A 14,535-nucleotide genomic window follows, 5' to 3' on the forward strand; every position below is an offset into this window, starting at 1 on the left:
TCTGACACGACCCTAGTAGAACCAAGCTCCCACTTTTCAGAGTCTTACAACGATTGAACAACGTCTAAAATATGCTCCTAAAATATTATGGATCGACACTGTGATTATCTTTACTAACAATAACAAATGGAATATTAGTGAGAGAGGAGCTGATAGCTCCTCTCAATTGACCAGGAAGTGACCACATTGATTTAACTGATTGTGCCATGCACATTATATCAATACCTAAAAGGAACCCACTAAGAACGCAAGCCCAGGGTCCCAAGAACCCAGATCCGCCTTGGTCGCAATGTCTCCCCCCCCCACTTTTCATTTCCCAAGTTGATTTTTATGTCCTTCACTTGGAGGACATAAAAATAAGTAATCATAATACATTTATATTGACATACATAAGCTAATAGTTATCATTCTCCATATCCCCTGCCTTGATCTCGAAATTCATTTTGGCCCTCAGGCTTTGAAACTTCAGTACGACCATAGACCTTCACATTGTCACAATGTGAATAAACGTAAAGTGGGCAATTGAAATCGTTATTTGAATATCAAGTTTACTGGAGCGTTACAGCATAATAGAGAATTATTATCTACATTAACAGCAGCAGAAGTTCGCTATGTTAAAAAATTGGCGTACAGAGCTAGTTTTTCGGATGGAAAACTTTTGCCTGTCTTTAGGATATTATCGACGAAGCGTGTTGTAGGGCAAAGAAAATGTTGTTCTCGATGTCCATGACGTAACAGTGAGCGTTGGTACAGTGGCAATAATTGCAACATATCTGACATTTAAGTGCAGTTTTAAGAAACCTAAACCATACTTCAAATTCATAATTCTGAGTATGCTCTATTTTAAATTCATAAGCTACAAAGGATAAACAAAGAGATTAGTTATGGAAGTACCAGCTTTTTGAAACAACATAAACTTTTTCTTAATTTTTATAATAATTGTTTTCATAATGATACTATCTTTCCCTGAAACAGAATAGAACTGGGCCAAGAGTTCAGAAGCTAATCATTCAAGCCGGCACATGCGTAGCTATAATTTTTGGAAGCAGAGGTCTTTGCTGTTGGAAGGAATGCAGAAAGGGCTTAAATTTATTTCAGATATTTCCATTCTCCAAGCTGTGACGCATATAATGCGACAGGAGAACAGGTTTCTCGCAATTGTGATGCCATCCAACGTCCAACAGTTGGTTGCCGAGTTCATAAAATATATCGCTTACGCACACCTTATCCTAAACCTGACGTTCGCTAATCTGTGATAACTCCCTCCCTCACCTCCAACAGCATGCGAATCTTCACATATTTCTGCATTGCTGATTCTTCACTTAGCACGGTCTCACTCACTGAACTATACCTCAAGGGGATCTGTCGCTCGATAAAAAAGCTTATTATGATACGAGGGTAACCATATCCTTAGAAAACTTGCTTTAAAATGGTGTCGGCCTTGAATATGGCTAGCCGTCATGTTCATCATGTTTAAACGATAGAAACTATGTAAACCTTTGACGACAAGTTTCCTGTACATCATCCTAGTTAAGACACTGGTTTTACATATTTAAATCGGTGAGCTTTATAGCGCCAGTTTTTATGTCACAGATGATATACATTTCCATTGTCTTTAATCCTTGTTACTCATAATGTAAATACAGTAAGTTAATTTTCCCAAACGTTGAAAGCAGATTACTTGTTCTTGATATCTACAAAAATAAAACAAATTTAATTTTTTTTTTAAATTAAAAAATAGTTTTTAAAATTGTCTATAAATTTATTTCTTCGTGTATTTAAAACTTGCAAAGAGAACATATTACGAATGGCAGAGCTCAAAAGATATAGTTTTTATTGTTTTATTTTTATAGCGACTTAAAACAGGAAAGGTCCTTTTTTAAAGTGTAATACAGTATTTGATTTTGTAATTGTGTAGTTTTATGAAAACAAAGCTAGAAATTTCTGAAAAACTGTGGGTGGTAATGGAAAATTTTCTCCCATATTTGATGTCAGCACGAAACAAGTTTTATATTTCATTTTCATGAACTAAGGCCGCCGTAGCCTAGTGGTCAGGCGCGCGGGTGCATAAGTACACGTGCCTTGAGTGGCCGGGGTTCAAGCCCGTGACTACTGAATACGGTGCTGTTTCTTGTATTCTGTCTATCTTGTGAACTCCTCTGACCGTTTGGTCGTCCCGGAGTATAAACAGAAAATTTATTATTATTTTTTTTATTAAATATAAATTTTTCATAAAAATCTGTCCACTGGGGACCCAGTTGCTACATGCAGATGTGGAGACAGATTGACAGATATCATGAAGACAATGAACACATCATACATTTTGTTTTATTTATTTATTTTGTTTTATTATTATTATTATTTATTTATTTTTTTTTTTTTTGGCTGATGCTCTATAAGCTTGCTTTTCTTGCATCATATGCCTCAACTAATGCTAATGCATATGCTATTTCTCAAAGGAGAGTAACAATAACTCGGAATGTTTGTGATGAGAGAATACTTTACTCGTAATTTAATATTAATTTAATATTCCCCGTGCTACAAACATAGGTCTGCACGTGTAGCACAGTGGTATCGTCACCGTCCTCCCCACACCGGGTGGAAAAGGCCCGGTTTCGAATCCCATCGATGACGCGAGGAACTTTTATGGGCTTTTTTCACTGCTTGGTTGAGTTAGTCAGTCTCAAGCGTAGATAGCAGGGTTTTTCCCAGAAACTGGGGGGGTTTTCCCAGAAAAACAGGCAAATCGACCAGAGAACACCCGCAATTTACAGACACAATACATATGGGTATATGAATGACTTACCCTTGCCAGGTGGCCCTAATAAAGTTTGCCGTGAAAATGGTAGGTGACCCTACCATTTTCACGGCAAATTTTCCACGGCATTTCACGGCAGTTTCACGGCATTTTCACGTGAAAATGGTAGGTGACCCTACCATTTTCACGGCAAACACACACTGATCATAGTTGTTTTTTTTATGAAAACCCCAAACACGAGGTTTTTTTTTTTATTAGTTGTTGGCGCATCGGCTTCTGTGGCCATAATGCACCTCCAAAATGTTTCGCATTTTTACTCTGATCCAAGCCTGAGGCGGGATTCGAACCCCCGACCTTTGGGTTACCAGTCAGGCACTTTACCCACCCGCTAGCCCGGTCGGCCAAACACGAGAGGTATTACAATCTATAGCACTTAGTACCGTGCTTGGGTTGGAGGTTGAGAAGACGAAAGAAGATATTTGTTGACATTGGACTTTTACTTCTGTAGACTGTAATTTTCATGAAATACGTATGAAGGAAGGTTGTTCCAGAAAACAGCAGTTGAATGAATAAATGAGGAAGATGAAAAGTTGGTTCTGTGAGTTTGAAGTTGGACAGTAAATATATGTTGGCTGGTAGCGGCACGTGTTCGTACTGTTTTGAAAGAGAGAGTGGGAATTCAGAAGAACAGTGCCCCATGGAAGTATCTGTAGAAAACGCATGCAGCAGAAACAGAACGTCTATGAGACAGAGAGTGGAGAGACTCTGTTAGAGAGGAGTCATTAATTAATTAACCTAACTGCCCTCTTCTGAATGGAATCTAGAAGCCTTAGAGAGGTTTTGGGGGCACCACCCCAGATGTGGAAACAATATTCCATGGTAGGGTGGATTTGCTATTTGTACAGAGTGAACAGCTGTTTGGAAGAAAAGTAACGCCGAGAGCTAAAGAGAAAATATATAAAAGAGAAAATGAAGTGCCTAAAGACCTCTCACTTCGACTATGTACTTAGAAGGGTTTGTGAGAAAAAGTTCAAGCGTGTTGGCTGTATGGTTAGGATTGTCCGGTATTCTTGTAGGTAAATGAACAATCTGTGTAAGGTCATTTTAGTAATTGCAAAAGCCTTGGCATCTCGACCAGCTAGGTCGGGGTGACTAGAAAACGGAAGCCAGCTGGAGTTGTGAACATTAAAATCACAAGGAAAATTACCTCACTGTTAGGAAAGTTGGATTGGAGAAAGTCATGTTGCAAAGAGAGGATGTTTTTTTTTTTTTTTTTTTGATTTGGTAGTTGTTGGCGCATCGGCTTCTGTGGCCATATTGCACCTCCCAAGGTTTTTGCAGTACTTTGATCCAAGCCCGAGGCGGGAATCGAACCCGCGACCTTTGGGTTGCCGGGCAGGTACTTTACCCACTCGGCTAACCCGGTCGGCGAGAGAGAGAGAGGATGTCATAGAGCTCCAAGTGATTAGTGGAGTTGGGAGAACGGTAGAGACAACCGATGAATTTGACACAATGAGGTAGAGAGATTTTATGCCAGAGAAGATCAAAGAGAAGAGATTCCAAATTGCCAAGTCTCTGACAGGGAATATGGATCGGACATATGCACAAGTACCATCTTTGAGTCGAAACGAATCATACCGCCAATAGTTTGGGCAACTGAGATGAACACTAGTTGAATCAACCGATAACTGAGATTCTGTCAGAAAAAGTACATGGGGTTTGGCAGACTGCAAGTGGAAATGGAAATCGTTGAGATTAGAATTGAGACCACATATATTTGTGAAATGAATTAGGAAGTGTTTGGGAGGTTTAGATCTTTTCGCAGATAAGCTTACTCTATTAGTTTGACTATTCATGGTGTAGTCAATAGTAAGAAAAAGTGGTGGGGGACAATGTATGAAGTAATGAAATTTTTGGATATAGCGTACATATGGTAAGAATATACCCAGATCCTTGACATAACGTGGCCTCGACAATGCCCCCAACATACCTACTAGGACTCCCTCCAGTCACTATCTGGCAGAGTAGAGATAGCAAGATTATACACTAGCTGATACGGAAGCCTCCTAAAGAGTTACCAATAGGTTCGGTCTGGTGTACTAACTAACGGCCAGCCTGCAAACACCGTTTTAGAGCTGTATCCTCGAAATATAAGGAAGATTGGATCTCGCCATGATGTTCATCATAACCTAAAAATTATCAGTTATACTGCATGATGGAAGAAATGGGGAAGGGTTGACCGGAACTTAGCTCTGGAGACTAAACAAGGGTTCCACCACTTCAAGCCTCCAATAAGCAAAGAGGTGGTACTGCACCGGTTGATGAGAGTCATCTACCACCTAGTATTGCCTGGTAACACAGAGGGGTTGCATTCCTCCACGTGGTGTGGGCGCCACACCTCGACCCCTGCTTACGTTGGTTCACACCTTGGTGGTCACCCACAGTGTACTTGTGCATGGAGGTTATATACCCAGGATTACTAATAGTCCCACCATCGTGAAGGTGCAAGCAGAGGATTTGGCTGTCACAGACCGTTCGGATGTCGCCGAAATTGAGTCCGCTTGACTTGAATGTCACCCGAATATCAGTTCCATCAGCGTTTTAGACTCTTAGCAAGTACAGCTTATCTGGCATATCTGAGAGAATGGCTGTGAAACCTCAAGGACCTAACCTGTTTTTTCTAGTGACAGATATGGACACCAACTGTGAGATGCTGAACACGAATGAAAATTAATCCAACAAGGTCCTAAACGAGTACCAATTTTATGTCTGAAAAGGCTTATATGTAAAATAAATTTTAAATATTAACTTTATAATACTCCACAATTCTAGCGCTTAAAACAGTTTCAAATGTAAATTAATGACGTAAAAAATTTTCTGTAAATATATTACCTTCTAGTTTCCTGCGATGATCGAGAAAAAACTGATTGAAATAATAATAATTTCAAATCATTGCTATGTTGTGCAATTTACAGTTTTGGCATTTGATGTTGATTTGTGGTTTTTTTTTTTTTTTTGTGTTAGTTGTTAGCGCATTAGCTTCTATGGCCATATTGCACCTTCCAAAGTTTTTGCATTTTACTGTGATCCAAGCCCGAGGCGGGAATCGAACCCGCGACCTTTGGGTTGCCCGGCAGGCACTTTACCTACCTGGCTAGCCCGGTCGGGGATTTGTGGTTTATTTTTTTATTTATTTATTTTTTTTTTATGAAACCCCCAAACACGAAAGGTATCAAAACCTATAGTATTTAGTACCGTGCATGGGTTGAAGGAGAAGTATGGGGAAAGGGGGATACCGGAAACTTTGCTCTAGAGCAGGGGTGGGCAACAGCCGGCCCGCGGGCCACATCCAGCCCGCGACGATGCTGAATCCGGCCCCCTCGGTAAATGCATAAATATAGAAAATCCATACCTGACTACACTCGCCGTAAACGTTCGGCTTAATTCGGTTCAATCGGGAATCGCGGCCAGTACAACAGTAACCAAGTGATTCCACGCAGCGTCAAAGAGTTATTTCCTAATTATTATTGTAGCATCGATCGAACGAAGTTCCTTTGGGTTTGACTTCTTATTGAAAAAAATAATATTGGTGCGAGATATTTTGTTTTATGCCTTTTCTAATTATTACAATTTTTAATTTAATATAATTTATAGCCCATAAAATGAGCCAATTAAAAAAAAAGAAAAATTGATGCCGAATGCCGCATTTTCAATGATAATTGGACATTCAGATATTTTTTTTAAAAATACATTAATAATTTGGTAATTCAAGTAATATAACATTTTTTAGGTTCTGATTTTTTTTATTAAATCGTTCAATCTATTCCGGCCCGCATCATGATGCGAAAATTTCATTCGGCCCGCATCATGATGCGAAAATTTCATTCGGCCCGCATCATGATACGAAAATTTCATTCAGCCCGCTGACGAAAAAAAGTTGCCCACCCCTGCTCTAGAGGCTAAACATGGGTTTCACCACTTCAAGCCTCCAATAAGCAAGGTGGTGGTATTTCACCGGTTGATGAAAGTCATCTACCACCTGACATTTTTGAGACCCATTGCCAGTAGGTCTAACGCTTAATATGTTTAAGAGGTCAATTAACCCACTTTTATTTTTATTATGATCAAAATCTTTCTAACCCTCGCAATTAGTGGAATGAATGATATCAAACGAATGTTTTTTCCAGAGGCCTTTGCCTCTGGAAAAAACATTCTTGAACTCTCGCCCAGTCTTGAACTCTTGTAAAATAAATATCTATTAGGTTGGTTCCCATCCCTACAGTATGTACTGTGTCTGTATACTGTCCTTCACGGTCTGTATGTCAGTGTGTAAATGCAGAAATAAAATTTTAAAAAAAATCGGAAGTTTGCACTTTCACTGTTATTTGGTTTTTAGGAGCATTAGCAACTAAGGCCATATCGCTTCGGGAATATGCGGTGGTTATTCCTTGGACCTTTTCCTATTGGGTGGTCACGGGCTGGAACCCCGCTCTAATCAAGAAGCGTATGCCACGCACCGCTGCTCCTGCCCACCTGGCTATGGAAGCACCACGCTTTCACTGAATATAATATCTAGTATTGTGGCGATTGGACCCTGATCTTTCGTTTTACATACTATCGTGAGAATCCTAATAACAAAAAATTGGTTATGTCGATCTTCTGCCCATTATGTTAAATGTGCATCAGATATTGGAATATGAAATAAGCTGTTTAGTCACGGTAAATTCCATAATTTTAGCAAAAGTAGCCGTAAATTGTAGCCGTAAGATGAAAAATTTGAATGTTCTTTTTAGCTATCATTCCAAGTCGAAATAAGTGAATGGTAACTAAATGGTGTAGTGCAATCAGCGATAGCATACATCGCTACTAAAATAATAGCAGTATACCATCTGTACACGATCCATATTTATTCTCCAAACAGTAACTGGCTAATACGAAGCTCCAAGGCAATAAAAATAAAGCAAATTGGTCACCCTTCATAAAAATACAATCCTGGTTTTTGTTATTGTTGACTTTTGTATTTTTATCCAAAATGCAAAGTTAATTTTGGGTTGGCGTTTTTCAATAAGTTGCCCGATATCAGTGATCGTCTTTAAGGCTTAATATTCTTCCAGAAGAGAATAACCGACATGTTAATAGATTCAACCTGTATTAAATATAAATAGGAACAATTTTTGATGGTTCTTCATAATCAAAATTTTAATCTTAGCAGACATCTAAATTTCTCATTAAGTTAGGATTCTATCTTCTTTTTCCGTATTCAACATGGAAAATCTATTACTTTTTTTTTTTTTTCTAAAATTAGTTTAAGATGTGTTGACCTTATAGATTAAAACTTACGTTTCTTATATTGTCTGTTTTCCCAATTTCTACATACTAATCTCAATCGTGAAACGAAATAAGATGAAATTCAGGTTGCTTCTTTTTTTGAATGATAAAACTAAAATCACAAACGTGGAAAGCCAATCGTAACCACTATACTACCCACGAGGATGGGGCATAATTCATCCACATAATTACTTCCCATATTCAGTATATTACATCTTTGGGTCACGTGAAAAACTGAACTCATACAATACAAAGGATGCGCTGTATTTTTTTTTTTTTATCCTTTCAATGAGCGTTAAGCATCGAACAAATCCCCAGCTGTTGAAAATTTCAAAGTAAATTTACAAATTTGGCTTTAATGATAGCCACTGACCTGTGGCTATCATTACCATTATCATATGTCAAGTGGTTATCATTATAATGATAAACACTGAGCCACAGCAACTGACCTGTAACGGCGAGAGTGCAGATTAGACTTTTTCTCTTGTGTATTTTTTTAGTTCTTGTAAGGGAACTAAAGGTAAGGGACAACTTAGTTTTTTTCCTCCTTTTTTTTTTGTTTCTTGCCTACCGTGCTCACTTCTCGTGGTTTAAATTCCAATAATCACAGTTTTTATTCCTTGCCTACTATGCTCACTTCTCGTGGTTTAAATTCCAATAATTAGTTTTTATTCCTTTTTTGTGAAGAACTCCTGTGCCAGATACAATACTTGCTTGTTTAATCTATTTCCAGTAACTGGGATAAGTGTCTTAACTTTTAGTGAAGAGTAAATTATTCGTTAAAAAAAATTATTATAATTCTCATTTGATTTACCCTCTTAATAACCCGGCACTTCTTCAATTATCTGTACGTGACCCTAAGATGTGATATCGTGTCCTATTTTTGCTGTAAATTTTGCTAAGTGAATTTACGAAATGCCTTATACGCACGGCTATTAGAATTAACCAACGTTACCTTTCGTTCTAGTGTCTGCAGGAAGATTACCAGGAGAACCAGCATGTGGCTGACGGTACTACTTTTGGGTGAGTATGAAAAAATAAGACTAAATCTCTGTTTGAGTCCTATAAATGCCAAACTAAGTTTTTTTTTTTTCCCCCTTTTTATTAAGAAGAGAAACTTACGCTTACGAACACCCTAACTGAAACCACATATCAAGGTATGACCTTGACATAGCATAATCATTTACCCTTGTTGGGTGTGCGCTGTTATCCTGTCCTTAATCCAAGAGAAAAAAAAAAAAAAAAAAAAAAAAATGGAAGTCAGCTGCAATTAACTTAACCCAATTGACTAATTAATTAGCCCCAACAGATTTAACTTAACTACATATAACGAAGCGTGAAGTTCACAAGGCGTGACAAATGACCGCCAGATAAAAGGTACATTGGCCATTTTATTTCTCCACTTTTTATAGTATAAAATTAATGAGGGCAAAGTGAAGCAATCGGTTCAAATTATGCTCCAGTTATGTTGAAATAGTGTGTTTCCCCGCCATGGTGTACCTATTTATTTATCTTGAGTATTTAATTATTCGCTGCTTCCAGAATAGTTCTGTTGTCTTTTCTAGTTATATTAATAACTTAAATCTAACCAATACTGCTTATACATACTCAATTATTTTAGTCCTAAATTTTGTTTTACAAACTGAGATTATACAGATCCAGCTACCTCTTATTCGATTTGAATAAAAGTGGCTAGATACATTTTATGATTCCCAAGGTGTCCTCTTGAATAACTGATGAAAGTTATATATATATATCCATTATTTTAAATTAAATAAAACATAAGCCAGTAGTATGGCAAAAACTGTAGAGCGAAAATTAACATAAAAATAACCCAAATAAACAATCGAACGAAAAGAAAGAATAGATATAAATAGTACCCTAATATAATTTCGATCTTTAAATCCAATTAACAAAAACTATACAAATTTTAGGATAATGCCAATTAGTTATTAATTTAGCGGTACCCCCCACCCCCGAGAGGTACCAGTTCCGAAAGACGTGAAATATCACCCAAAGAGGGTTAAAGGAACTACCAAACGATAACAAAATCAAAATAAACTAAAATAAAATAGAATAGACTGACCATCATGCCCCATATCGACAGAGGACCACGAGGCCAATAATGGTCATGGAATCGCTGCATTTCAATCGTCATACAAAACATCGCAAAGGCGGAAATATCGAAGAACCAAACCACCCTTCCATTCTCCGATAGATCAACCAATGCAGAGGATTTGCATGGCGGTGGTCCTTATGCAGCGAAAATAAACTATAGAACAGACAGCACTCTAAAGCAGAGCCACACTACTGACATACTGTAAGCTGAATCAGCTTATATTGAAGAAAAAAAGAAAATAGATGGCGGCACAGGCGTTGCTAAATTAGCATATCGACCCATTACTATTGAATTATATTAAATGTTGACGAAAATTAAATTATAATAAAAAATTAAAATAATTAAGATAATTAAGCATTCATTAGAGGCAGCAACTTGCAATTCCTCCATATGAAGCCGAAATATATACTATCATTGAATTATATTAAATAAAGTTAAATTATAATAAAATGAATAAATTTCCGCCTTTGCGATGTTTTGTATGACGATTGAAATGCAGCGATTCCATGACCATTATTGGCCTCGTGGTCCTCTGTCGATATGGGGCATGATGGTCAGTCTATTCTATTTTATTTTAGTTTATTTTGATTTTGTTATCGTTTGGTAGTTCCTTTAACCCTCTTTGGGTGATATTTCACGTCTTTCGGAACTGGTACCTCTCGGGGGGGGTACCGCTAAATTAATAACTAATTGGCATTATCCTAAAATTTGTATAGTTTTTGTTAATTGGATTTAAAGATCGAAATTATATTAGGGTACTATTTATATCTATTCTTTCTTTTCGTTCGATTGTTTATTTGGGTTATTTTTATGTTAATTTTCGCTCTACAGTTTTTGCCATACTACTGGCTTATGTTTTATTTAATTTAAAATAATGGATGTATTTCAGCTTCATATGGAGGAATTGCATGTCGCTGCCTCTAATGAATGCTTAATTATTTATTCATTTTATTATAATTTAACTTTATTTAATATAATTCAATGATAGTATATATATATATATATATATATATATATAGAGAGAGAGAGAGAGAGAGAGAGAGAGAGAACAGAGTTAAAATGAAAACCTACGTTTTCATTTTAACTCTGCCATGTGCAGATTTAATTGTATGCTGAGGAAATTAGAAGAGTCAGCACAACTCAACTTCGCTTTCTGATTACTGCCTCCATCCCCAAAAAACAATCACCATAATTTACGAATAAACTATCTCTAATTCAATGTTAGCTAATTTTGAAAAGTCCGGAATTTATAATTTCCTTAGCCACGAAGAGGTTTGCCTTTATTTTCATGTGCCACAATAACCATATTTATTTATTTAATAGATTTTATTTAATTTTTTGTATGCTGTAAACTAAATTTTAAATAATAACCAAAATTTTACACGTTGAAGCCAACAATTTATGGCTGATCTGACAGAATAAAGAGTATGTAGCAAATTTTAACCTTAGTGTCTAACAATTTTCATTCTTGAAGCCAATATTTCCCCATGATTTTGAATTTAATTCAAAAGATGTACAAAGAAAAATAATTTATCTCGTGACGTTCTCATGTTCAAGCTCACCGACTTAGCATTCCCTTGTGACCTTCATTCCTTCTGTTTCTATTCTTATAAAATAAGAATTTTATAAGAATAGAAATAGAAAATAGAAACTCCGCCTTAAGGCCGTCTTGGCAGGGTCTGGCGCCTTAATCACCCCGGCCTTAAGGCGGTTAAAAGTTGATATAATCATACGGATGTTATATGATATAAAGTTTACTACTCATGTTATTTTATAATTTTGCTATTCTTATAAAGTATAAAATTTTGAAATGCGCGAATAAATCGCTGAAATAGAGTTCCCTTATACAAGTCGCTTAATTATTGTGTCGCCAGGTGAGCCACTGCAGAGGGGCCCCCTGTGGTTAAAACTATGATTATGATTGCTAGGGGCGGCTCGTTGATTGGCACTGCAGCACCCCCAGCTTTTTAAGTCTAAATATATAGTCAACAGAGTTATATAAAATTTTGTGAAGAACAATGCAACGCAATGAATATTTTTATTAACAGGTCCCGCATATAGTATACTCATCCTCTATTTCCAATAATCATTTTAATAATAAACGAATAAAAACACGAAATCGTTTTCAACATTGAAATTTAATAGGGAACAAAATGGGGAACTGTGCGCTACACAGTTCCACATTTTGGCCACAGTGGTTGAGTTAATGCTGGTTGGCAGGTTGCCAATACGCATTTTTTAGGTGATAAAACGAGTCAAAAGAACTGCAGAGCGAGCGGTGCCGATTTAAACAGTGCACCAAACTTGAATGAAAAAGTTAATATATTTTCAACAAATAAAAAACGAAGAATGGATTTTATTTTTAAATAAAATTTCAAGATTACCCAAGTCTGTTAGTGGTAAGTGTCCAGTTAATATATTGTAGTATTTTTAACGTGCTTATTATTACCATCTACACTGTGCTGCCAATTTATTAGGTACACCTACCTAGTAGTGTATTGAGCCTCCTTTAGCCTTCAAAACAGCCTGAATTCGTCTAGGCATGGATTGAACAAGATGCTGAAAACGTTGTGCAGGAATGGAGTACCATGCAGACATGAATGTCTGCATGGTACTCCACGCATGGTACTCACGCAGTTTCCTGAGATTCGACGGAGGTGTAGGCCTGCAGCGAACAGCCCTTTTTTTCCAGCTCATTCCAAAGATGTTCAATAGGATTGAAATCCGCGGACTGAGTGGACCACTGCAGCAAAAAAAAGGAAAAGTCACTGTCACCTTCCTGGAACCATTCTATAGTGATTCGGGCTTTGTGCACCGGCGCATTATCCTGCTGGAAGTAACCATCTGACTGAGGATAAACTGTCAACATGAAAGGATTCACTTGGTCAGCAACGATGTTTAGGTACGATGTGGCATTCAGACGTGAATCTATGGGTATCAATGGACCCAACGTGTGCCAAGAAAACATTCCCCACACCATAACACTGCCCCCACCACCTTGCACATTAGTCGTCAGACATGACGTGTCCATGGATTCATGTTGTTTTCGCCAAATTCTGAGCCTTCCATCAACATGATGCACCAGGAACTTCGACTCGTCAGACCAAGCAACTGTTTTCCAATCCTCGATAGTGCAGTGCTGGTGTTGCTGTGCCCACAGGAGGCGTGCTCTCTTGTTCTTCATTGAAAACAAATGTACGCGATGTGGCCGTCGGCTGTTGTAGCCCATTAGCGACAAAGTGCGACTAGTGGTCCGTTGCGATATTTTGTTCTGCGCACAAAGGTTGTATTCTGACGTGATGTGCAATATTGTGGCCCGTCTGTTTGCTTGCACAATTCTAGCCATCCTCCTCAGCGTCTTGGGCAGGCTCAGAATGGCACAGGTCCCAAGCAACCTATATAATAATATCAAAAGCTACCTCTCACACCGAAAACTAGAAGTGAAAGTACCATACCAACAGATCAGCAGGAACATCCACAGGGGATGCCCCCAGGGTTCCGTGCTCGGACCACTGCTGTGTAATATAGTATTTGATGATTTTCTGAACACCGGCCTTGGGGAGGTGGTAACCCAAGCATTTGCGGATGATTTAATTCTCACTGTGACGGCAGATAATAGGGCACAACTTGAGACTAGAGCAAATCAAGCTCTGTATATTCTACAGCGGTGGGCTACGGAGAACTTTCTACAGATCTCGCCTGCCAAAACGACTTCCATCTTGCTTAAGGGAACATTGGACATAAGGAGGCCACCGCAAATTAAAATAAATCGCGCTACAATCAAATTCGCCCAACAAATGAAATACCTCGGGATCATTTTTGACAGAAAGCTCACATTCCAACTACACCTCAGGCAACTCAGGACCAAGATTAGGAACTACTCGGGCCTGATTGCGCGAGTCTCACGCAGGGACTGGGGACTGAGTAAACAAACCATGTTGCTATACTACAAGACTATTTTTCTCCCGGCGATCACATACGGTGCACCAATATGGTACCATAGAACCAGACTGACCACCAACAAAAGAATACTGGACTCGACACAACGAACAATATTGCTCAAAACCACCCGAGCCTGCAATACTGTGAACACGGAGGCACTCCAGGTTCTTACTGGATCCTTACCACTGGATCTCGAAGTGGCCAGATGCGGACTAGCATATCAAAAAGAATCTCTGTGACCTAGTCGGGCTTTACGATTGAACCCACAAACAATATAAAAATGGAAAAGGCTCGGCTCTTGGCACACTTAAAACAGGAATGGCAAAACAGGTGGACAGACTCAACCAAAGGGGAGGTGACACGACGCTTCATACTTGATGTAGACAGG

The 14,535-nt window shown here is 38.1% G+C and overlaps 1 protein-coding gene across 2 annotated transcripts in view; it reads left to right on the plus strand.

Annotated features, from left to right (window-relative positions):
- Positions 1-14,535, plus strand: part of LOC150090170 (uncharacterized) — a 40,430-nt gene that overhangs the window by 3,631 nt on the left and 22,264 nt on the right. For both annotated transcript variants that reach the window (XM_090389763.1, XM_090389762.1), the window contains exon 2: positions 9,054-9,109. In XM_090389763.1, the coding sequence (XP_090245889.1) occupies positions 9,085-9,109 (25 nt within the window). In that variant the 5' untranslated portion in view covers positions 9,054-9,084. The remainder of the gene's footprint in view (positions 1-9,053; positions 9,110-14,535) is intronic.

The sequence above is a fragment of the Mastigoproctus giganteus genome, chromosome 2 (genome assembly GCF_048544385.1).
Source record: "Mastigoproctus giganteus isolate SK-2022 chromosome 2, ASM4854438v1, whole genome shotgun sequence".
NCBI lineage: Eukaryota > Metazoa > Arthropoda > Arachnida > Uropygi > Thelyphonidae > Mastigoproctus > Mastigoproctus giganteus.